General features: G+C 34.7%; 2 protein-coding genes across 2 annotated transcripts; both read left to right on the top strand.

Annotated features, from left to right (window-relative positions):
• Positions 1 to 1,226: 1,226 nt before the first annotated feature.
• Positions 1,227 to 4,099, top strand: His2Av (Histone H2A variant). The gene is made up of 5 exons (XM_068767061.1): positions 1,227 to 1,329; positions 1,473 to 1,550; positions 1,734 to 1,847; positions 2,833 to 3,032; positions 3,501 to 4,099. Exons 1-4 carry the CDS (start codon positions 1,327 to 1,329, stop codon positions 3,025 to 3,027), a joined length of 390 nt encoding a protein of 129 aa, XP_068623162.1. The 5' UTR covers positions 1,227 to 1,326; the 3' UTR covers positions 3,028 to 3,032; positions 3,501 to 4,099.
• A 1,645-nt stretch (positions 4,100 to 5,744) lies between these two features.
• SF1 (splicing factor 1) lies at positions 5,745 to 24,689 on the top strand. The gene is made up of 16 exons (XM_068766484.1): positions 5,745 to 6,129; positions 7,014 to 7,133; positions 7,646 to 7,778; positions 10,331 to 10,529; positions 11,482 to 11,628; positions 12,516 to 12,591; positions 14,928 to 15,080; positions 15,688 to 15,794; positions 18,255 to 18,421; positions 19,762 to 19,920; positions 20,383 to 20,508; positions 21,173 to 21,320; positions 21,615 to 21,707; positions 21,849 to 21,956; positions 22,640 to 22,714; positions 24,129 to 24,689. The coding sequence occupies exons 1-16, from the start codon at positions 5,924 to 5,926 to the stop codon at positions 24,236 to 24,238; spliced, it is 2,127 nt and encodes a 708-aa protein (XP_068622585.1). The 5' UTR covers positions 5,745 to 5,923; the 3' UTR covers positions 24,239 to 24,689.
• The last annotated feature ends 1,069 nt before the right edge of the window (positions 24,690 to 25,758 follow it).

Here is a 25,758-nt window from a genome sequence, read left to right on the forward strand (position 1 = left end):
ATCCATTACTTTTTTATCTAAAACTTTAGATGAAATGAAGAAAAATTTTAGAGCGAAATAAAAAAATTGTGCAGAATTGTGTAGAAATTTTAAAAATTATAATTTTTTACATTTCCGAATGAAAAAGTTTGCGACCTCTGTTATATTACATTATTTTTAACGTATAATGAAAGTTAGACGGCTCGTACACTATGATTGCTATCAAGAAATTAAATTTAGTTAGTCATTTCTGAATAAATATATACCTCCATTCTTTAGAAATACATATCTGTGTGTAGTTCCTAGCTTCCTTTATTTTAAGAGTACTACATTAATAATGTATACCAATTAGCAATCACCTTAGAAGAAACGGTACATTATAAATTGCACTTCGTTAAATGGCACTAGTTTCAAGTTATTATTGGAAGATGTCGCTATCCTATAAAATACCTTTTTAATGTAAACTATTTCTTAATTGCGATTTTTTCTATGAAACATTTTATTTTGGTACCTCAGTTGACTGTTAATAAAACTTTTCATTTAAAATTAAGTTTTATTCAGTTCAGCCAAAAATCTATAGCGCTATCATAGTCTAAATGTTGTTTAAAATACAAAAATACAATTTAGCAACTAATTGCTTAAAGTTTTTGATATCACAACGAATCGAGAATGGCTCGTAACTAACAACTACGGAACTCTAATATATTAAACAAAAAATTATAATTTGTGATAATTATATTTACATTAAAATAATGACTAACCTTTGTATTAGGGGTATTGGGGTATAATTTTTTAAAAATTAATAATTGAATAAAATATGTTTTCAAACCGTGTTCTCAGATAGCAAAAGTGTTGGAATACTTTATGGTTCTAAACGGATGCGCCTCCTTTTTTTAAGAAACACTGAAGTGAAAACTTTACTAGGCTAACATATACTACATAACGCTGCATATGTATTTTGTATGCAATAATTATTAAAATTAATAAATATAATTTTATTTAAGAAAAAAACAATACATTCAATTCTAACCATAGTTATTATTTAAGCAAGTATTTTTTTTAAAAACTTAAAATAAATTACACCATATGGTGAAACGAAACGTTTTGTGGAATGTTTCCATAATTTACCACCGTTTGGCTTGGCAGCTATGTGCGCGCCCGCCATTTCTCTGTTCTCTGATTGGTGGACGCATGAAGAGTTGTTTGTTTTGACGACATTTCCGGCGGCACGCAATTGGCCAACGCGCGCGGCGCTGCCATCTTTGTATCTGTCTTGTCGATTTGGCTTGGCGCCTTTCCTGTTTTGGTTGCTCACTGTAGTGGTAATAGTGTGTTACACGTTTCAAAATGGTGAGTTTTGCAGGATTTTGTGAAATTAAGCAATTGTGATCGTGATTTTATTGTGTATTTCGGTGGATTACTATGTGATGTACATCCTGGCAAAGTTTCAACTTCGTAGGACTAAAATTAATAGGTTTTTTCACGATTTTTAGGCTGGTGGTAAAGCGGGTAAAGATTCAGGCAAAGCCAAGGCGAAAGCAGTTTCCAGATCAGCCAGGGCGGGATTGCAGGTATTGTAATAAGTATTCTTTAATTATTTTATGAATTTTCAAATAGGAAAATCAGCTCGTTTGGCCTTATAACGATATTTTATAATATTGAATAATACGCATGACCCCTCTAGTATGGCGGCGGCCAAGTTAGTGAAGGGAAATAATCAATGAATGTGTAAAAATAAATTACTCATTTTTCAGTTCCCCGTGGGAAGAATACATAGACATCTTAAAAATAGGACGACAAGTCACGGTCGTGTTGGTGCTACGGCAGCAGTATACTCTGCAGCTATTCTGGAATATCTAACTGCCGAGGTAAGCAAGCGACGCCTTGTCAATATGGCGTCGGTCCGTAGGGCAATTATTATAAGAAATTGCTGGCATTTTCTAGAAACTCGTGCGCATTTTAGTGTTGTTCGTGTACTATATTTAATTTTATATACTAATTTATCTTCTCAGATGACATGAATAATTTATTGTTTTTTTTAAGTTCGTGTAATCATTTTGGCGGGAAAATAATTATTCATTATTATCATATTAAATCAATTTATTGTTGGTATTTAAGAGGAATGGACAAATTTAAAATTAATACAATAATTAAAGTGCAATTTCATAACTATTTCAAAGAGGAAATTACTTGGCATTTCTATTTGCATAATTTGGCGGGAAATTTACGTGGGCTAAAGTTGACTAAACTTTACATTGTTCACAAGCTTTATAAAGTGGGAATGCTTGTTTAATTCAAGTGTTCGCTGCCTTCCTACGTTTATGCATCTTTTTGGTAGCGGATTCTGTTCTTCTAGACTTTGTTTACATTTATTAATATTAAATATCGAAATAACTTTTATTAAACTATATTTATATGACATTCAATTATATTACATAATCTCAACTACCTATTTAATATAAAATTTTGGACTTAGTAATTACTTTCCTTAAACTAGTATTGTAATATGTATAATTAGAAACTAGAGAAAGCCATCTCAGATCTCTTAACACCTTCGAATTTATTTTGTTATGCAGGACTCAGTTCATAGTAAAATGTGTATAAAGTGCTTGTAAAATAGTAGTGTTATTAAGGCAACAGTGTTATTAATTACTTACAGTAACAGGCATTTGATTTAACACTTCAGATATAATTTTATTGACAAACTAAGATTCCAGAGCTCTATAATAATGATAATAAATAAAACTTAGTCTATCTGTTGCACCAAATCAAATACCATGTACCAATCTCTTTGTATTGACAGCTTACAAGTTTGCTTGTGTACTAATATTTTAATATTTCTTATTGTTCCAGGTTTTGGAATTAGCGGGTAATGCATCCAAGGATCTCAAAGTGAAACGTATCACGCCTCGGCATTTACAGTTGGCTATCAGAGGAGATGAGGAATTGGACAGTCTAATTAAAGCCACCATTGCTGGAGGTGGTGTCATACCTCACATACACAAGTCCCTCATTGGCAAAAAGGGAGGCCCAGGAGCACCTGTTTAACTGTAGTAAGTTTTAATTTTTATTCTACCCCCATACAATTAAATTTGTATTCAATGTTTTTAATAAGCTTTGCTAAGATTTTTGTTACATTAAATATTTAAATACGTATTTATATACAAACTACTGTTAGGTTCAAATCTCCTAATATTTAATGTATATATATGTATATATATATGTGTGTGTATGAATATATATATATATATATAGTGTACAATAATAAAATATAATTTAACAATAATATGCTTTATTCATTTGAATTTTTTTATGAATAAACTGAAAGTTGCTTCAGGGATTTTATCATGGAAGTATATATACACCTTGTCCCAAAAAGAATGAATCAATATTGTTTTGTGAGGTCTCATCAAAAAATGTTAGTAATAATTGAAGAAAAATGTCTTTATGGATAAAACAATCTGTATTTTTAATTAATGAGAAACAATTACCTCTGTTTAAGTGTATGCTCTTGTTCGCAGGTATTGCCACCGTTAAGAATGTTGCATTTGACCCCAGATCAGTTTTCAGCATTGTATAATTCATCGCCCATCAATAAACATAGTTTTCTACAAAGGTAGTGATGTGGACAAGTGGAGTGACATCATAAAACTGTCTGTCAGGACTAAACTTAGCTAATAAGAACTAGGGAATACTTTAGAAATAAGGAGATTTAAAAATATGATTGTATTAGAATTAAGAATTATTCTTGGTTCATTGAATGGTATATTTTCATTTGCTGAAACATAATATTCATGTTCAATCGACTGCGTGGTCCTCGTCAGTTTCACAGAGCCCAGAGCATTGCAACGGGGCTCTGAAGCAGAAGCAATATTATTTTTCTGTTTGTAAACAATTGATTACACAATTTGTTCATTAGCTATAAGCTATTTCAATTAGTGATTTTGCAGCATTTTATATTTTTTATGTTAAGGACAAATTGCCTGATAGCAATACTATTTGCATATTATTATATTGTTTTAAAAAATTGTAATTTGGTATGATTGAACTGTTGAAAATTGTAAGAAATGTATTTTGATCTTTAAAATATATTGGAGAAGCACTGATGTTTGTTTATTCATAGAGGTGGTTTCATTTTTATTCCCCTTATGTTGACATGAATGATGTCCTTTTTTAACTTTTTCCTTGAGATATTGAGTTGGAGTATAAATCCCAAGTAAAAAGTAAGTTTTCCTATCTTGCCTTAAGTTTGAGAGAGACTGTCAAAAGGCCACCTTATTATATAATATGGTATTCTACATGTTCCTAGAGGTGATGATCTATATCCACCTAGATGCAGCAGGGCATGCTGATACTATTTCTGTAGATTTTCTATTTACCAACAAAAGTGGTAGAAGTGAAGTTGGCGCTAGTCTGACTGCTCATGCTTGTATGTATACACAGGCATTCCTCAAAACGTAGGGAGTTCCTACTGGGAAGAACGACGACAAGATTAGTCTTGATGCAAGCAACGCAAGACCGGTCATCAAGACGATTTTTGTGAGGGGTCTGTGTCCTTGCAGTAGGGGACTATCGGCTGACATGATAATAGTTTCATAGCTGTTTCATCTTTCCTTTATTATTTTATTTTTGAATAATGATTATTCTGAATCACGGGACATACACGATGCGTTATCTACGCCCAATAACGCATCGTGTTTGTCGGTTACATTCAAATACCATATAATCATAATTGCTACACCATATATGGAGCACAAACGTATAATTTCTTATAAAAATATTAATAGAAATTGAAGTATTTTAGCCCACGCTCTCCGACGTAATTTTTTTTCTGTGAAAATTAAGTTCAAACTACCGTCTGTAAAAGGGAAACCTAATAATCACCGGGTTTTTTTTCTTTCGTTATGAGAACCATAAATATTTTTTAAGTAGACGTGGGTTGTATCGCAGTTTATTGAACTCTATACAACAGCGCGTTGGATGAAGCGTACTAAGCGACGTTGGTACATAAAGAGAAAATTTTAGTTTCTGTAATCAATAGCGTTATACCTAGTTTTATAGCGCATGATTCTATTACCAAATAAAGTTATAATCAGGTTAAAAAATATATTTTAATAAAGAGTTGATAAAATCGAGTATTTTGAAAATGTTCGTAATTGTTTAAAGTAGAAGCAAAAAGTGGTTCGATATGCTAGTTCAATATAACAAAATACGGGATGTGACTAGCTACTTGGATTTGCCACTAGCAGTGATCATCTTACGGATGGAGTTAGTCAGGCTTGTGATCGGCTTTACTGAATTAGTTTAGTATGTTTGATGTTTTCACAGCGAGATTTCTCGAATATCTCCTAAGACATTTCCGCCATTCGAAATGCGTTTTGCGGCTTCCATAGCCTGTCAAGACCATTTTGAATAAAGACTTTGGTTAGAAATGGGATAAGTGCTTTTATTACAATAAAACCAGTCGATGGAAGGCCGCGCGTAAAGGTATGATTTTTAATTATTAATGTTTTACAAAATGGAAACAAATACCTCGTGTGAGCGTGTGATATAACAAGCAATTGATTATTTTAATTATTTACTTGTTCTTGTTTATATGTTCATTATTTAGTGAATAAAATATTAATGTCATAATACTAATAAAGTTTCATTTTTTTAAAAAAATAGCATAGGATTTTGTTTACATAATCTGTAATCTCTTATTTTTTTTCTACATAATTTTGCATTATCTATCGTTGCACATTCTCCATTTTGTTGATATCGCAAGCGTGTCGTTTAACACATTTAGTTTATTAACAGATTTGTTTTTAGTGCACTTAATAGTGAAATAAATATTTCTTATGAAAAAGTGATTATATTGTGACTGTGAATATATTACTAAATTAAAGGAAGGCGCGAGGTTTCTAGAGGCTTTAGATTATTATTGTTCAAGATTAGTAGCAAAATGAGCTCTAGACATCGGGAACGAAGCCGTTCCCGGTCGCGAGACCGTGACCGTCATAAGGATCGTGATAAGACCAGAGATCGGGAAAGGGATCGAGAGCGTGAGCGTGATCGTGATAAAGATCGTGAGCGCGATCGAGACCGAGACAGGAATCGTGATCGAGACCGCGACCGCGAAAGAGAGAGGGATCGACATAGGTCTAAAAGGTACTTACATTGATTACATCTCTGATTTACTATTTGTCTAAAAAAATTGTCAGAGGTCAATTTGATTTTGTTTCTATATTTTTATAATTACAAGCAATTAAATGAAGCCTTAGCCAATGAATGGTCCTTATCATCAGTTCAAAATAAGGGTTGAGCTTGTCTTTTTATTACAACATATAGTTTTTTGTAACCGAAAACATTGTAAAAATTCATGATTAATTCTTGGCGGTGACAATTTATTATGAAGAAAAAGTTTACAAAATAAAAGTTCCCTTATAATTGTTCGATTGTCTTTACTATTCAAGTAATAGGTGACTTCATCTCTACTTTCTTTGCCTTGACATGAGTTAAAGCAACTACATAATTGAAAAATGGAGATTAGGTATCAAAATGTTAGTTTTCAAGAATAAACATTTCAAATTTAATTTTAGTGTCATATAATAATTTATTAATATGATAATAGATAAATTTAATTAATAAATCTTTTCAAGTCAAAACATTTGTGTATTACACACAAAAGTTTTGACTGTAAGACTCTGTAGACTAGACAAAACTGTGAACTAAAATCTTACACTAATTGTCAACCATTAGGTTATTAATAACACTTAAGATATTTTTGCTTGATCCATGTATGATTATATGAGGGTAAGGTAAAGGGAGTTCAGCTTGACAAGAGAAAAGTGCACTCATTTGCGCAGATAAACAGAAGTGAGCAAGAATTATTCAAGTCTTTTTAATTTGAAACGAGCCATAAATAGTCTCTGGTTTGGTTCACTATCTAATTTTGGATTTACACTGTAAGCCTATCACAATATTGTCAAAAGTTGACCCACAATGATCAACTTCTGATATATTGGTTGTAATAAAAAATTACCAATTTACAGAGAAAAGGAAAGGGAGCGTAGCAGAAGTAGAGAACGTGAACGGCATAAGGAAAAGAGACGCAGTCGAAGCCGCACATCACGGTCTAGGAGTCGCAGTCGTGGCAGAAAATCTAAAGACAGGTAATAAATTACTGGAGAAACAAATTTCAATGACAAAGTTTTAACACTATGGTACTTCATAGCACAGATAAACAGTTTATCACAAATTTGCTGATCACACAATTTTAAATTGAACCGAAAATTATCTGTCTCAATTTATATAAAGCAATGTTTACCAAAGTGGGACCCACAACCCTCAGGGGGGCAATTTGATAGTTTAAGAGGGCAATTTGAGATGAGTTTACTCCTTTCACTTAATATAAAAATTATGTGTGTATTATGTTACATAGGATGGCATATGAATTTTCGAAGGACAATTAGGGCATGGCACGAAGGTTGGAAAACACATATAAAGCAAAAAAATCTTTATGGGTATAAACAAATCAACTGCGGACCTAAAACCTTGTAGTCATGGTATTAGTAACGAATTTGACCTACTGGTTTTTCAATATGTGATAAAAATGTTTTTATTTATAAATCTAGGTATGTTCAGCTGCCTAGGCGTGTATTTTAACTAGCTTGTTCTTCCCCAGGGATGGCACCATAGCATTATTAGACCAGATGGTTGGCACTACCACTAAGGCCACTGCACGGCAGGTGACTACAAATGGCTCCATCAATCCTGCCACACAAGCTGCTATTCTTGCAGCAGCTGCTGTTGCCCAGGTAAAAATCATATTCAAAGTGGACAATCAGACGCTAACATTTTAACAAGACTAACATTATTCAAGTAATATGTAATTTAACATGTTTTTAAATAATTTGCTTAATCATGTATTTATACTAACAGTTAACTCAAAAATTAACCAGAAAAAAGTAAATTTTTGTATTTTATTATCCTGTGATTCTACAAAATTCAACCCCCAAGGGTTGAGATGGGGTTCATAAAGTTGCAATTTTAGCATGGGGACAGGTATGTAGTGTATATAGCAAGCAATGAAATGATCTAAATCAGTTGTAAATCAATAACATCTCATAGTAATATATAACTATTAAATCTGAAAAAAGGGTCTATTTCATACAATGGTTCTTGGGTTTTTTTCCCATAGATTACATACAGGTTTGTTGGTTTTAGTGCAACCATATCAGCTACATTAATACCATATTCCCAAAATTCGACAAAAACGTGAAGATTAGATATATATGCATTGTAATGAGTGCATTGTTTTGCAAGTCTTTGAAACATATATAGGTGAAGTCATGTCAACATTTTTGATCTTCACCATCCAACGCAGATAAATTTTCTTGAACTAATTTTTCAAATTAAGTGACGCCAGCTCCCTCTTTGAAGGACCCCTGATTGTCCATCTGAACCATATGGGAACTAGTGATTTAACACCATAATTATATCATTTGTTTATTAATAATTTGACAATGGCTGTTGGTATCAAACTGGAAGTCATCATGGTAAATGGCAAGTATGGTGAACACATGCAATCTACCTTGATAATCATAAATACATATTTGTATTGTTGTAAAATTATTGTCTATAGCTAAACAGCAAATTTATGTAATATTTTGGTAATTTTTTTATTTTAAGTTATTCAAAGAAATGCATATTGACCTTATTGCTTTTTTTCATAATAGATGTTAAATGCTTACATGTGTGCTTAAAGGAGACGAATGTACAGTTCATTTGATGTCAATATAGTACACCATATTCAGAAATTAATTTACAGAAATAATAAATATGATAATATAATAAGAAAAATCTTCTTCAGATTAAAGCATATAGAAACTAATTTTAGTTTACTATCTGTCCCTGCAGATTTTTGTATTAATAAAATTGCCTGTAGCATTACAATAGGAAAAAATAAATTGATGTAATATATTTTAGAATGACCACTTCGTACAGGGTGATTGCTTATAGGGTATAAAAGCTTTAAAGGAGGTGAATATATATCTCATTTGCTGTCAGTTAATATATGATACTCTATTCAAAAATAAATACTTTCACATATACCCTGCAGACTTTGTACTTCCAGAAGAAATGCCTGAAGCATTCTTATAAAAAAATTATGTAATATATTTCAGAGCGATCTCAATTTAGCTTTAGTTGGGTGTAGTAATACTACTAATCATCCTGTATTATCTGATTTTAGATATATTACATGTATGGTAGATAATGCTTCTTAAGAGTTTATAACATTAAAATTTTAACAGATTTTTTGGTTACAGGGTGCTCCATTTTATGGGGTTTCCCAGAGGCACTAAAATTACTAAAAGTATACATCATAAGATACCTTATACAGTTGTTTATAATTATTTACAAGGCTCAAATAGTTTCTATGTTAAAAAAAAATTATTACTTGACTTTAATTTAGTTTAGGATTTAAGTTACGAAATAGTTTAAAAGACATAGTAAGCAATAACATTCAGAAACGAGATTAAAAAAGACAATATTCGGAAACATTTAATGTATAGGTAATTGTAAAAACAAAGGGACTTATGCTAATATCTGCAGAATAAAGTTTGAAAAAATGTTTTTACAATAAATATAAAGTGATTTATTTATTACAGAAATTATTATATGTAGATGTAGATTAGCTGAATAGGTTATACTTGGCAATAGTATATGTAATTGCATGGTATAAGTAACTTGCAGTTGTTGGCTAAGTAGTTTTATTATATCACTGTATGTTTTATTTGATACAATTTTTTTAATTATTTGCAAATTTTATGCTTTTATACAGGGTTGACACTTTTATAGGGGCAGATCACTGTGCAAGATCTGCCTGTTTTCCTTATAATGTTGCGTCTAGACATCCATATAGTGGTGGACTGTATCCGCTAATTTATTTCTGTCTGACCAGCGCATGCTGAATTTAGCTTTATACTTTTCGACATAGCGTCTTTTAGTTTTCAATATCAAAGCATGCTTCTTTCCATGGTCCTTTGGCAAGTTTTAAGTTTATGCAGGGGTTTAAAAGTGTCCATGTTTGGATACATATAGGGAGGATGTGTATGTTAAAGATTTAATAGTTGGTTATTCACCTTCCTATATCTAGAATTTTTTGGTTTTTAAATGATATTAATTGACCTTATATTTACAAATTACTATTTACAATTTTTTAATCTATATTTTTATTTTTTCGTCTATGTACAATATGTCATATAAGATTGACAGGTTGCTTGTGGTGTATATGTAAGAGGGTTGAGATCAACTGTGTCTTGAGTGTTTGAACTAACGGAGTATGCGGGCGGGCGTGGGTTAACAGACGTTTGTGGCGCAGCGACGAATGGCGGCGCCGGTGCAGCCCGCCGCCGCTGCAGCCGCCGCGCTCTCAGCTGCCAGCGCCATCCCACCGCCCACCTCTGTGCAACAGAAGCTGGAACAGATGCAGGCGCGCACCGAGTCACGTTACCGAGACAAGCGCGAGGACTATCACCCTGATGACGACAAGGAGGACGGACAAGGTGATATACACACTCCATAATATCACTTCAAGCTCATAATATATTAATCTTTAAGATCTTCATCCCAATTTACTCTGTTCTTAGCTCTATCTGTTACATCCTTGCACAAATAATGCTCGGGTTAACAGATGAGGAACAATTGTGCACTACTGTTTACAAAGTATTATGTGTAATACTTTGAGTAACGACATCATTTAGCTTATAATAATTTTTTCATAAATAATCACTATATTTGCAATGTTCTTCAGAGCGCACCAGAAGAGCAATACTCTACCAGCCCCGGACTGCTTCCAATATTACTAGTCATTGATCTCGATAGAAAAGTTTTGCCGGTGAAGTGCCCACAAATCTATACAAATATTTAAAATCATATTGCCTGTTTGTAATATATATAAAATAACTGCTTTTTATTACATGTGTATGAATATATATACCATAGACATCTTTTTTAAAGATTGTCCATCTGTTTGCTTCAGTTAATCTCCGAAATGATTATATCAATTTTATTGGCACATGTACTTGCAGGTAGGTAGCTGATGTAATAAGGAATACTTTATAGAATTCTTATAATGTAATAATATTCCACACGAGCCAAGTCGCGGGCATAGTTAGTATAATATATATTCCGATGTCTTGGAAATGTGTGGTGCTTGGAAAAAATGTATTGAACATCATGGTCTTTATTCAAACTTAAAAAAAATCTTTATTTAACATACAAATGATTACTTCTTTCGTTGGCATCAGGTTGAGTCTACCATCTGTTTAAGTGAAATTCCTCAGACTTGTAAACAGGCAAATAAAACTCAGCAAGACAATTTTTTTAATTAAATAATTTAATAAACATTGAGGTAGCCTGGAGGTGAACACATCATTATAAAGATGTGCTATCTTTTTATGAAGTCATTTATAAATTGATGATATAAATATTTAAAATAATATGGTGTATTTCAAGGTCCACCAGGAGAGACGGCAGCGGAGCGTCGGGCTCGTCGACGACGTACCCGCTGGATGGGCTCCGAGCATGACAAGACTTTCATTCCGGGCCTGCCTACCGTGTTGCCCTCCACGCTGACACGAGAGCAGGAGGAGCAGTATCTACGTGAGTACACATACCATTTTTCACCATTCTTACCACCAACATTACCAGTAACTGATGGTGTTATGTGAATTTACTTGCTGTATTTTATCATGAAGTATATTTGCTATATAATGTGCATTGATTCGGAATTACATATTGTTTTTTAACATTGTGTTCTAATTTCTGTAATTTAAATATTTCTAACATCTAATTTTAAATAAATGAAAGTTTTTTTTATTTCAGCTATAGCAATTTAACTTTGTGAATCTACAGCATATTTTAAAACCTAACCATTCTTAGGTTCAACATTAATAATTTTATTTTACATGTACAAATCTAAATATTATATGATATTACGTTAGTTGAATATTTTATAGGTTCAATGTGATTTATGAAATTTTTATAATTAATGGCGATATATTGTTAAAACATAACTAATTGTTGGTGTTCTGATATTTGAATTTACAATAATAAATTTTTTTAATTTTAAAATTAATCACTCCAATAGATCTGATGCGGAATTTTATATGCAGTTAAGTTGCAGCGAGCTGTTGCAGAATGATCTTGAAAGTCTAAATTACACTAAATGTTCTTTTTTTAATTTTTTTTTAATCTGTGATAGATATCATGCAGAATTACAGCTAAGCAAATGATATCAGGAGTTTTTTGTATGCAGTGGGCCATTACGGGATGAATTATATTCCAATGCACCCTATGCTTTCTTTGTCTGAATTAAATGAAATCTATTTCAGCATATACAATGTAATAAGTACAGTTAATGGAATAATGAGATGTAGTGTATTGTTCGCTATGAGTAGGTAAGTGCGAGTAGGTAGGTGATGTGGGACAACTGCGGTCACGTTTCTAATTGGTGCGCATGGCCGCGCGGCTAACCCGTTCCCTTGCAGTCCAGCTGCAGATCGAGGAGGTGAGCCGGAAGCTGCGATCCGGAGACCTGGGCATCCCCGCCAACATCGAGGAGAGGTTCGACCCCCTTCACATTGCCAACCACCAACAACCACTGAGTATCGATAATAATCATTTTATTAATATTTATACTCCTTACATTTTAGATACACAATTTGAATTGAGTCTGACTGTACCTATACGTTATTTCGGCTCTGACTGTACCGTTGTAGTGTCGCGTTGTTAAAGTTCAAATCACGGATAACGCTAACTAATGTACAGTTTTCATTTTGCAGGTAATGCACTGACCGTCTCAATAAAATAACTGAATCGGTCTAATCAATAATTCATTTTTTCAGTCTCGCAGGTTAATCTATTGTTTTCAGCGCTAACTTATTCAAATTTCAGGTTCAAATTGTTTAATTGAATTAATTTTTTTTTCTCAGGGCTTTAGGTTGCGCTTAGGACAGTCTAGGTCAGGGGTGTCAAGCTCAAAAAACTTACTTGACCAAATTGACTAAATCAAAACTTGTGCGCAACTGAAAAAAAAAGCAAATACTTTTCCTTTAATTAATTTACTTCACTTTAATGAACATAGATATGTTATTGTTTACATATATACAATTCAAAATAATTCGTATAACTTATAAATAAAATATATTATTAGGGGGATTGGAAAGTAATGTTGCTTTCTTAAGTTAAATTCACACGACTACATTTTTAAAAAGTTTTTATTTCTAATCAATAATATATTCTTTTCACACCTTCGTTATCATCTTTTGCCGTTTAGTATATAAGTTTTCAATGCCGGAGCGGTGACAAATTAATCAGTTTTTCTGTAAAACATGTTGACAGAAACGATATTACTGTCCAGTCTCCCTAATCTTATTATTATATGATGGTCTCGTTTGTAAATTATATTTATATTTTATTAATATTTAAATTTTATATTTACATTGCGTCGGATATATTGGCAGGGCCGCAAAATAAGTTCACGGGCCCCACGCCGCCCGCGGGTTTGACACCCCTGGCCTAGGCTTATTGGAGCACATAAAAGTTGCAAAGTTCATGAACATTTTGCACCATCGATGATTGTCCAGTTATAAAGTCCTAGTGAACATTTGAATATGACTGGAGATCATTGGCGGTGTATTTGTTGCAACATGGTGGTTTAATAGATGATTTTGTTTATAGTTGGAAATTTTTAATTTTTTCTTCATTGAGCTGAGGAACTTTCTATCAATTAAATGGAAATTTACCTTAGAATTTATCATTTTAATCTAGCAAGAATTTAAAATTAACATTTATATTAAATTTTGGATATTTTTTAATAATCATATATTTGTTTTATTATATTTCAAAGATGTTGATTGGTAGAAAACCAGCTCGCCACTTCTTCGCTTTATTGTATTGACACATGCATTCATTTTAGTTGAAATAAATTACTGCACCCAACTCAATTGGTAATTAAATTTTTTTCTATAGCCATATGTAATTTCGTAATTGTCATGATATTAAGCAAAACAAATTACTTTTTAATAGTAAATATGACATGTGTACAGGGTGTCCCACAAATCAACGACAGTAAGTGACTAACGCTAGAAAATTTATGTAATGTTTTATGTTAATAATATGAACATATATTCAAATTGACAATTATTATCATATCTCTATGTAGATACATATAATTCGTATAATTTACAGATACAAAAAATATGGTAAAGTACCACAGTATAAATAAATTGTAGAATATGATAAAATTTAGTTTTAAATTATTAGGTAAAATTCACTACACAATATTGATCGCCAACCCGCCTGCCAAGTGTGGCGATTATGGTATCTCTCCCATAGATATCTTTGGGTAAGGCCTATGTCAGTGGGTTATTGGCTAGAACGAGACAACAATATTATTCTCCCTCTATCATTCAACTTATAATTGAAAATAGAACCCCCATTATTGCCATTAAAAAAAGAATTTTATCAATCCTTACCTTTCTTCTACAACATAAATTTTTTTAATTGTCCTATAATTATGTGCTTAACGTTGGGCAAAAAGTTATATCATGATGCCATGATTTAAAAAAAAATAATTGTCAAACTAGGTACTCATAATTATTACCAGTCCAATTTTAATAATTAAAAAAAATGACATTGATTTTTTTAATTTTGTAAGCCGCCAGCAAATTTCGTTTTGACGTTGGTTTTTGGGACAGCTTGTTTATTCCAAAATAAGGACGACTTTGCACTTAAAATTATATTAAAAAAAATACAATATGCAAGTAGTATACGCAAGTAACATGGCCATTAGAGTTGGGTGTCGTGGGTAAATATAGAGGGAGCATGTGTGCGCACGTGCGTGTGTGCGTGGCGTGTGCGTGCGCGCGTGCGCGTTGGTAACGGCGTCCACTTTGCAGGTCACCGTCGCCGGAGCCGATCTACTCTACGGACGGCAAGAGGCTGAACACTCGAGAGTACCGCACGCGCCGCAAGCTGGAGGAGGAGCGCCACCGTCTCGTGCAGCGAATGCAGCAGATAAACCCCGAGTTTAAACCGCCGCCTGATTACAAGTAATTTCTCAAGAATAATATATATATTTATAAAAATTGGTCAAAAATTTGTGACGTTGACCGTTGAACTACTGTTCACCCATTACAAGGCATAGGAGAGGCCTATTCGTCTATTCTTTGAAGTTTATTCATTCATTCTTCATTTATTCTTTCAATCCTTTCATTCATCATCGACCATAACTATGTTGTCGGATGATCTACTAGAGGTGTACTCACGCAGTGTCGCCCAGCTCGTGGTCGCCACTTGCCAACCTTTCTGCCCCAATGGTCACTATGTTGTCGAAAGATTGTAAAACTCAAATTAAGAAGTAACTAGCGTGTTTCTTCCAAGGTTCTTTCCCATAGAATCAATATTCCAAACCTGGCAGTAGTATATGGAGAAAGTTGAGACCAGCAATATTACTTATAAATACATCTAGACTCTTCAAAATGTCCTATAAGAGTGTGATAAGGAGTTTGTTGTGTTACCACACTAAAAAAAAATATGATAATAAAAAGGTGTTGCCAGTAGTGTGTAATATCTTTAAAACTTTTTGCTGAAAAATGTTCTTTTTATTCACCATGAATAATTAATCAATGTATATTCACTTCATGATGTAATTCGCAGGCCGCCCATCATCCGCGTGCATGATAAGGTGATGATACCGCAAGAAGAGCACCCCGATATTAACTTTGTGGGTCTGCTGATTGGACCCCGTGGAAACACTCTTAAAGGTAATATTAATGTGTGTGGCTGTAAATCAAAACCTCAATAATTAACCTGAAAGAAAAATACGTTATTTATATATATATATATTTATATATATAATAGGTATGTAACATGTATGTATATTTGACAGTAGTGCCCTGACTGATTTAGGTAACATTTTGGAATAATTATATGTGGTTCAAAAAGGTAGGAATAAATAATGAGAAAATTTGGATATACCAAAAATATTGTTAATCATTATCATAATATATATTTCAGTCATAGAATATCATCGTAGCATGACATAAATTTCTTGAGACTTCCAGGAAACATTTTCTGGTGACCATAACAAAAGCATCTGTCCACATTGAAGGTGGACGTTGTACCTTGTATCAGTGGCGTAGCTATGGTATTTGGGGCCTGGGGCAGATTGGGGCTTGGTCCCCCCCCCCCCTAAAGAGTCTAAATAATTTCAAAATTCAGAACAGAATGTAGTAAATATATATTTTTTTGGTTCAAAATATATATAAAATAACATTAAATCATAATAAAATTTATTGGGAAAATTTAAAAACGAACATTCCCCGCTTTTTGGCCTGCAGTCATTTATCACATTTTCAAAATCAATAGTGTCGACTAGTTCATGTTCTATTGACATTATTGCAAGATTATTTAATCTATTTATCATTAAATAATCTTGCAATAATGTAATAATTTATTATTTTGTCATTTAGGGCCCTTTTAAAAAACACTTTGTGTTTTGCGAATGAAAGGCTTAAACACTGTGTATATTATAATTTGTAACCGTTTACTTTTTTTAAATTTTCATATTATCTAACAACTTTTTTAGCACAAAAATAGTAAAATTCGATATTCTTTTTATATTATTTACTTTAAATTATGGTTTTCATTTTTCTTTTAACATTTCATTATTCATCATTCAAAAAAAATTCAAAAAAATTATTTTCAACTTTGGTGCCCCCCCTGCTTGTGGTGCCTGGTGCGGCCGCCCCGCTCGCCACCCCCTAGCTACGCCACTGCCTTGTATGCTGGTCTTTGGTCTCCACCCTAGAATCTCGTAGTATCAATATCCCAATGTTCTGCTCAATTCGGGTGAGCTATGTCGGTGCTGATTCAATCTCATAGAAATACGGACCATTTTCCAACATATGTGGCATTGATCGAATTCAAACGGAGCATTAAAATATTTTGTGCATACCCCATTAATGACGAAAACACCTTTGTGTGATGAAATTGAAAAATGAAATTGTTCATTAAGAATAATACATGTTTGTTTACTCTATATATATTCTGTACCTGGCTATAAATATTGCAAATCGACCTTTGGAAAGAAACAATCGATATAGATAGGTAATGTGGGATAGAGATAATGCTATAAGAAGACGAAATTATTCGATTGTCTCTTTCCAAAGGTTGATGTGCAATATTTATAGCTGAGTTGTTGTAATATAATAGTTTAAAGGATTTAGTTGGAAGTTATTTCTTTTTAAAACCGTATTTTTAAAGGGTTATTGTCTTTAAAAGATATGCTACTATATACTACAAGGTTTACTGCTGGGAGACGATGACCTGCAGTTTCAGTGTATGGTCTTTTTTTCATGACTCATTATTCAGGGCCTCCTTCACCTCCATCTAGAAAGCGACAGGAAATTATTTATGAGCAAATTTTTTCAGTTTTTCTTTTAGTTCATCTTTTTTTAACACTGTTTCTTTCGCTCTTTCCATTTCTCTTTCATCTTAATTCTCTTTAATTATTCTTCATCATTCTAACATACATTGTCTCTCTCTCCTCCAGAATTTCTCCAGGATCACAGTTACAAGTTATCTTAATCTAGTTTCTTTGGTTTATTTACATATATTTTCGTTGTAGGGTTTCAATAACATGGCAATTGGAAGTCAAACTGTCTACATTGTATAATATTAGCGCTGTAATTCTGACTAACTCCTGAAGATGCCCCGTGGCGGGGTGAAACACGTGTTGAGTGATTTAACGGTGGCAGTTGTGTAATTTGCATCGTGTGTCGCATACGCATTTATCAGCGGGCTGGCGGGCGGTGCACTTTGTTGCACGACTACCACTGCATGTGCGAAAGTGGCTAAATATTGGTCCTTTACTTACTTCTGACTTTTATTTTAGTGCAGTATACAGGATGTTTCAATTCTGAAAAATATTTTATTACGTTTATCAGACAAGCAGTAGATTTAAATTACAATAGATTACAATAGTGTTTTATTATAGTATATACCTATTTATACATTTAAGAAAATTGGGTTTCAGTTGAATATTACCATTTCAGATATAAGACGTCGTCCACTATTGCACATTGCCTCTCATAGACTTCTAATAAGAGTGATTAGAAGCGACCTATGTCCATTATCATCTGAATACCTTAATATATGTTTCAAAATTTGTTCTGACATATATATGTAACGCATTGATGTGAGCTTTATTCCTTGTGTGGCAGCGATGGAGAAGGAGACAGGCGCGAAGATTATAATCCGCGGCAAAGGGTCTGTGAAAGAGGGCAAGGTGGGCCGCAAGGACGGGCAGCCCTTGCCCGGAGAGGATGAGCCCCTCCACGCTTACATCACCGCCACCAACGCCGACTGCGTCAAGAAAGCCGTCGAAAAGGTAACAACAACACTCCTTGCTGATCATAGCTCTTTATTATCTCGTAATCAATAGGTTACAAAATTATATTAAACTCTCTAGCGATCCATGGTTTTAGTTATGGTCTGTGAAAAATAGAAATTTAATTTAAGGATTCTTGGATAAATTGTCTTCTTTGTGAGCTGGTTTTCGGAATCAAGTGGCACTGATATGTGCGTAACCCTGGTGGCACTCTACAGAGCTACCCCGTATATCGACGTGGTAGGTGGGTTGCAGCCTGGTTCTCGTCAGGAATCGCCTGTACAGAGGACTGTTTGTAACACCCAAAGTAAACAGATGTTTATTAAAAAGACCGTGATCACTTAAGATCCCTGCCAGCTGACATAGACGGGGTTGTAACAGCAGAAGCAGCGTAATAGAGGCACTGCCTCTTGCTTGTCGGCACTCCTTAAGGGTTATCCATTGTCTATTCATTTGTTCATTATTGCTTAGTATTTACCACTAGTATGCTCTGATACGAGAGATCTGGCCGTACCAATTTGTAGTAAATGGTTCTGCAGCATCGCTGCCTCTGAAGCCACTATGACTTTTTATCCACTATAGTTGTACAGGGTTGTTATTAGTTACCTTCATTAGACGTTTATGACACTCGTAATATAGCTAAGAGTTAAAAGTGTGATTTTTAAGAGTTAGTAAAACTGCCCTACCATCGGAGAGATATTGAATGGAGGTACATCTTACCTTTCTAGCAGTAAAGGCGGAGGTGGCATTTATGATACTGTGTTGTGGTCATCTGAGAATGTCCTGGAATCAGAACCATCTTCAGTCTTACAGCCATCTCTGAAAATCTTGAATTCCCTTGGATTCAGACCTTCATGGCTGAGTTTAATATGAAATAGTGAAATTGACGACTATTTTATACATATTTAAAGATATACCAATAGATAAGACATTTAATAATGTTCATCTAAGGTTGAAGGAGTTTTGTTATGTGTGATATATGTTATTATTTATTTACAATAAAAAGCTACTATGCTTTGTATATTAATTTATTTTAATATACGATTTTAACGGTAACATACATTCCATAAATATTGAGCTCTATCATTAACTTTTTATGGAATTAATTCTAGACAATGTCTATGCCAAGTGGTCCGCCTATATATGGGGGAAATTATGGGGGAGCCATAGGCTCCTGCAATGTCATCATTTCACAACTGGACATAGGTCCAGCAGTGAAATGATGACATTGATGATGAATTGCCTATGTTATATAATGTTATTATCATCCAAAGAGGTGGTAGAATTGATGTAATTATATGTGATGAATAGAGTTTTTGATTTTGATTTGAATTTTCCAGATCAAAGAAGTGATACGTCAGGGTGTGGAGGTGCCGGAGGGTCAGAATGACCTGCGACGCATGCAGTTGCGCGAACTGGCTCAACTCAACGGCACGCTGCGGGAAAATGACGGCCCGCGCTGCGCCAACTGCACCGCCACCGATCACAAGACTTGGATGGTGAGTTGTTCGTTGCTGCCACCGTCCTATGACTGTGACCAAATCGTCGTTAACACCACTACACACAGACACACACTACCCTACACGCACAACCACATACATCACCACCACACATATGACGACCACGCATACCGTTACGCATATTATCATCACAGATATTACCAATACACATCTCCACCACGTCCGCGTCCCCACCGCGCGCGCGTCTCCACAACACACATCACCACTACACCGTGTAAAGAGGCGGGCGGCTAAGCCCGGGCGCCATTTCGAGGGTCGTATTTTTAAATATTTTTGTGCGTGGTTCTTTATTGCGTAATGCGTTTTTTTTAATTTGCATTACATTTTTATATTTTTGTTTAAAAATGCGCCGGGTTGTTTTTCGCGAAGCGCTACCACGGCTCACTGAAGTACTAACAGTTTATTGGTAACATTGTGAAATAGTGACATGCTTGCCCACAGTGCCCGGACAAGCCGAACGTGACCAACAGCATCGTGTGCTCGTCTTGCGGTGGCGCCGGACACATCGCGCGCGACTGCAGGGCGAAGCGCCCCGGCCAGGGTCAGATATTGCACCATGCTAACAAGGTATACCTGTATATATATATGTAATTTTACCTCTACTCAACTCTTCTGATCTCTTCTAGTCGAAGTATTTAAGGCTGGTACAATTAGCTCCAGTAAATTGATAGTTTAAATATATATTTTTAATGAAGTATAAATTATAAGTCTATTTCCTCCTCTATTAACGATACAGGCATAAATGCCTGGTGGCATCAGTATAGGATATGTAATTGTGATCATAAAGTAAGGTGGATTTGTTGTTGTCCGATAAAATGCACTTTTGCCAATGATTTTTCCAGTCGGCGAAAAAGTCAGAATAGTCCATGAAGACTTTCTTCGATTTAATTTTTATTTTCTCAGTCGTGTCAAAACGGCGACACCGCATTAAAGACTAATAGTGGTTGCTGAATATCCAGAATTCGCACGAAGCCAAATCAAGTGAATACGGTGGTTGTGGAACAGTATCAGTCAAGTTTTTAGTAGAAAAGTCGCGAAGAACCAATGCAATACAACTTCAAAATGATTTGGGCTAATAGCCAAATAAACATTTGGCAAGGCAAACGCTATAGACAATTCTACCAACCTACTAAAAAAAAAACCAGCCTTGGTACTTTTATATTACTTTTCGATCAGAGTTACAAGTTTGATCGCAGCTTTGTTTAAAGTAAACTAATGTTTTGTTCGTCAGGCAAAGATCGATGAGGAGTACATGTCGCTGATGGCGGAGCTGGGCGAAGCGCCGCCCGCGGGTGGCGGAGGCCTGTCGGCTCCTCGCCGTCCGGGGCCTGGTCTCTTCCAGCCCGCGCAGTCTCCGCGCGCCATCATGGCGGCACCAGGTGAGGTTTACACCAAGAATACTTTACACTACTTTCACTCGAAGATGTTATAAGTATATATTAACAGCAGACATAAAAACTCTCTCAGAATAAAGTTTGATAAAGTTAAATCTATCTAAATTCATTGCCTTTTCCCAATGGCTTAACTAGTTCTGTCCTCCACCTTTTTTCAACAGATAAACATTCCAAGCCAGTGATAGTTTATTAAAACTAAGTAATTATTTAAAAATGCGCGTAGAAACTTTGAATGAGGATATTTTGAATTTCAATTCTACAATAACAATTAATACGCAGGTAACATTCCATCGGTGCTGCCCCCGCCTCCAGGGGCGATCCCTCCGCCCCCGCCACCACACGCGCTGCCCGGGCAGCCTGCGCCTTGGCTTGGTGAGTCTATACATGTCTTTCTTTTAATCATTTAAATGTCTCAAATTTTTGTCATTGTTTAAACATGATAAAATAAAATTGAATTAAGAATAACAATGGCTATGAAATAGCAACATATTTACGTATGTGTGTGTGTGTCAGCGGGCGTGGCCAACAACCAGCCGCCACCGCCGGGCAGCGCGCCGCTACCACCGCCTGCTTTCCCACCACCGCCGCCGCCAACACCGCGACACCAGCTCCACCAGGTACCTTATTTGTGACAACTCTGAAATAAGTCGAAGGCGCTGATAGACAGTGCTAGTAGTAGATTTCTTTTAGCCCCGTATTCAGGACAGGAGCTTTTTACTTTCAGTTTATTCTTATCACTCTCCCCTTTCGGTCTTCATAATCTCTTTTACTCTTCCATTCGTGACATTTTCTGTCCCACATTTCGTGAGGCTCGTGTTCGCTACTCGAGAACCTTCTGGCCACTATCCATATTTTATTATTGCCACTTCATACAATTCTTCGAGCTACGTCGTTGACTTTGGTTATTCTATGGATGTTCTTATTTCTGCATTTGCAGCGAAACTCTGATCATAGCTCTTCTAATTGCTCTCCAGGTGACCTTGAGTCTTTATAAGTCTCCGAGAACTCAGTACCGATGAAGCTGTAAAAGCTTTAGGGCTAACAGCATTTAAATGCTGCATCTACAAAAACAATACAATACTTTAAGATCTTAGATCACTTTGGTGAACGATACAACCTCGTCTTGGCCGTTTGCTTTTACCTGGCCAAATTTTTTTCTCACCGGGACTACAGAACCATGTAAAATCGCTTTATTTGACTTTTATTCAAATGGATTGTTAAGTCAGTCTATGATAATTTGTCAGTTTAACTTAAGATTGCCATAACCAAAAAAAAAACAATGCATGAATAAAACATGTATGTCTAATTCCAGGGTGAGAATCAAATGGGTGGAGCTCAAAATATGTCAGGCGGTCCTCATATACCGCCGCCGCCACCAGGTGACTTAATTTTACCAGATATTTTCTTAATATAACTGCTAGTCATATATATATATATATATATATATATATATATATAGAGTTTTGCAAGGATATATAGCCTATATGTCTCGCTATGTATTTTTGGACGACTCAGGTGAAAATGCAGCCTTAAAATGGGACAAAATGGTACATCCAATTTCTTTTTACACAATTATTTTACATTTCCTGGGGAACATAGGTATCTACCATGTAAAAGAGATAGTTGTAATGCTTATTTATTACTGTTTGATGGAAGTTGTAAATGGATACTTTATAAGAAACTTGTTTGTGCCTGAACAAAAGCACGAAAGAAATAATTAGCTCAACTGTTCGAACTCAGTTGTTCGTTTTCGAATTTCGCGTGTAACAATGATTTATGTTAGACTTGTGGTATATTTAAAATGTAACAGATATTGGACTCTGTTAGTTAAGGAACAAATATCTGTATCGTTAGACATTATTGCCAGTTTCCCTTGGCCAGGTTTATTGTGAATATTGGTTTAACTGAAATACATTACAGTATTTATTCATTTATTCATATCAGCCGATACACGCCCATAGCAAGGTATAGGCGTCGTCCTAACATAGCTACATTGTATGGTCTATTCCTGCAACCAGCTGATCATGTCGTCGGTCCACGTAGTGGGAAGCCTACCCACGCCGCTTCAACCGGATAATGGTTGTCACTCAAGAACCTTTCAACCCCATCGACTGTCAGCTGCATGAGCGATGTGCCTCTCCCACTGCCACATTATTACACACTATTACACTCGATCTTGAGTGGCGACTAGTAGTTATATCATTATACACCTATCCCCCGATTTACACGGTAGATACGTTCCTGATAAAAACGTGTAAATGGAAAATTAAAAATTTTCAAGTCAAAACCGTGTAAACCGAAAAGCGTGCAGAAAATGCATATTTTTGCTATTTAACATTTGTGATTTTTTTTTCAATATTTTTAGGTGTACACAGAAATAAAAATAAAATGCATCGACAAATTACAATGTTTAATATATTACGGAAAAGCTGTTTATTTTTATTTATAATAATCTAAATTATTCACTCACTTGTAATTTACGAAAATGGAAAATTAAATCTTTCTGAAACTGTGAAACTTTCACTCAAACACAATTTTTCGTAGATAAAACTTTAATTTTATGCGAAGAAATACAGACACAGTGTGCGTGTGCAGCAAGTCAGCGCATAAGCTCGGGATTCCGCGTGAAATGTGTACACAGCGCACGTGTTCAATCACAGCAGCATTTAGTAGAGTGCGATAAAAACAAAAAAAAACTTATTTGCAAAACCGTGTAAAAGCTGGGTGGGTGGGTGTATATTCAACAAATTCATATAAAGTCGTTCATATAAAGTCAATTATGTTTGGTTCCAGGGATGATGGGCATGGCGTGGCGTGGAGCCTTCGGTCCACCGTGGGCAGCGCCGCCCCCACCGGCATTTCTAGCGCCTCCGCCGCCGCCTCCGCCTGCATCTTCCTGCTAGCGATACCTCTTGCCTTCCGAGAGTGACTCCGATTGACAGGAACCTCTCCTGACGAGTGTCGTCGCCCTCCTGTTCTCTAGCCACACTCTTGGCCTAGAGAAACAGACTAAAGTGACTATCCCACATCTTTTATATTTAAAACTTGAAACAACTCCTTTCATCATTCCAGAATCAATATCTTCACTGTTATTCTAATAAATTATCATATACATTTTCTTTTCACTAATTGGACAAAAAATCGAAGAGCATAACCAAGGATGTTCAAAAGGTTGTTTATAGGATCATTTATCTATCTTAAGCTACTTGTGAAAAGCAGCAACAGTTTGCTGAAAAGGAGTTAAAGTCATCTGCCCTTTCATTATTATAAGTCACATTAAGTTTAACACGCACAAAATCGTGTAACTTGGACTAACTTAATGTTTTGGAGGATGGAAAAGCTTAAGTACTACGGGATAGCGGTCTGAGATTAGAGAGATAGACAAGCCAAGACATTATTGTGACTATGGATATTGGTAGGATTTGCAGGTAATAGAATTAAACTCAGTATTGTTTTTATTGCCTTGTTTCCGGTGATATGAATTGAAATATATTTGAAAGCTTGTGTTATCTTCACCGAGACTTAACATATTTGTATCTTGGAAGATGTATAGTATTGAAGAAATAAAGGTTGAATAACATTATAACTTGGAGTAACTAAGTATTTGAAGGAAAGAAAAGCTTTAGTAAGGTAATGAGCCAAGGCATCGGCTATTGAAATTGAGATTTGGTAGAATAACACAATTTTGGTAGGATTGGTAAATACTACTATAATTAACTCCGTCTTGTGTTGACAGCCTCCTTTTTGATATTCCATAATAATAAAGGGTTAATGCAAATATCCGGGTAATTTGGAGCAATATAATATTTGAATTGAAAAGTATTAATACCTTGGGGTAGCAGTTTGGAGAGGTAATGACCAGGGCTTCAGGTATTGAGGGTATGGTATGGTTTCTATGGAGTGACCTAGGATCAAAGAACAACTGTCATCAAAGATCAGTTGCTAATCAAATTTACTACGGAACGGAAATTAAGTCCATTTGCGGCCTTATTTCAAATGACGCTCATGCATGATATATTCCTGGATATAATTGATTTTATACTTGTTTCTTTAGTCAATTAGTTGTAAATTAATTTTTAGATTGAATATTCAACAAGATTAGGACGCTGGATTAATTTGTAAGAGGTTGCCTTAGTTACCACCTTATTCGCATCAACTTATCTCTGTTAAGATTAAATGCAATGTATGATTTATTAATTTTCTGTTTATTTACAAAAACAAAGCATTGTATTATCTATATTATAGTAGAAAAATTGTTTTAATATGACGCATCTAATATATATATTCAGTCCATGAATAAGTGTTTATAATATTCTGCATTTGATTTGGTATGTTTAAGAATTTTAATACTATGATAGCAGGGCTTACAATACCGAATTAAAATCTTAACATCGATATTTGATATTTGAAATACGGGGATATC

Source organism: Battus philenor, unplaced genomic scaffold (genome assembly GCF_028537555.1).
Source record: "Battus philenor isolate CCGP_79_NKW_IND1 unplaced genomic scaffold, ilBatPhil1.0.hap1 SCAF_10, whole genome shotgun sequence".
Lineage (NCBI taxonomy): Eukaryota > Metazoa > Arthropoda > Insecta > Lepidoptera > Papilionidae > Battus > Battus philenor.

Bases quoted from the DNA above. Each gene is read 5' to 3' on its own strand.
- His2Av (XM_068767061.1), top strand. The intron at 1,551-1,733 runs GTATTGTAATAA...CTCATTTTTCAG, and splicing joins CAGCCAGGGCGGGATTGCAG to TTCCCCGTGGGAAGAATACA. The intron at 1,848-2,832 runs GTAAGCAAGCGA...TTATTGTTCCAG, and splicing joins TGGAATATCTAACTGCCGAG to GTTTTGGAATTAGCGGGTAA.
- SF1 (XM_068766484.1), top strand. From the start codon at position 5,924: ATGAGCTCTAGACATCGGGAACGAAGCCGTTCCCGGTCGCGAGACCGT. The intron at 12,592-14,927 runs GTTCGACCCCCT...TCCACTTTGCAG, and splicing joins CCCGCCAACATCGAGGAGAG to GTCACCGTCGCCGGAGCCGA. The intron at 20,509-21,172 runs GTATACCTGTAT...TTTGTTCGTCAG, and splicing joins TATTGCACCATGCTAACAAG to GCAAAGATCGATGAGGAGTA.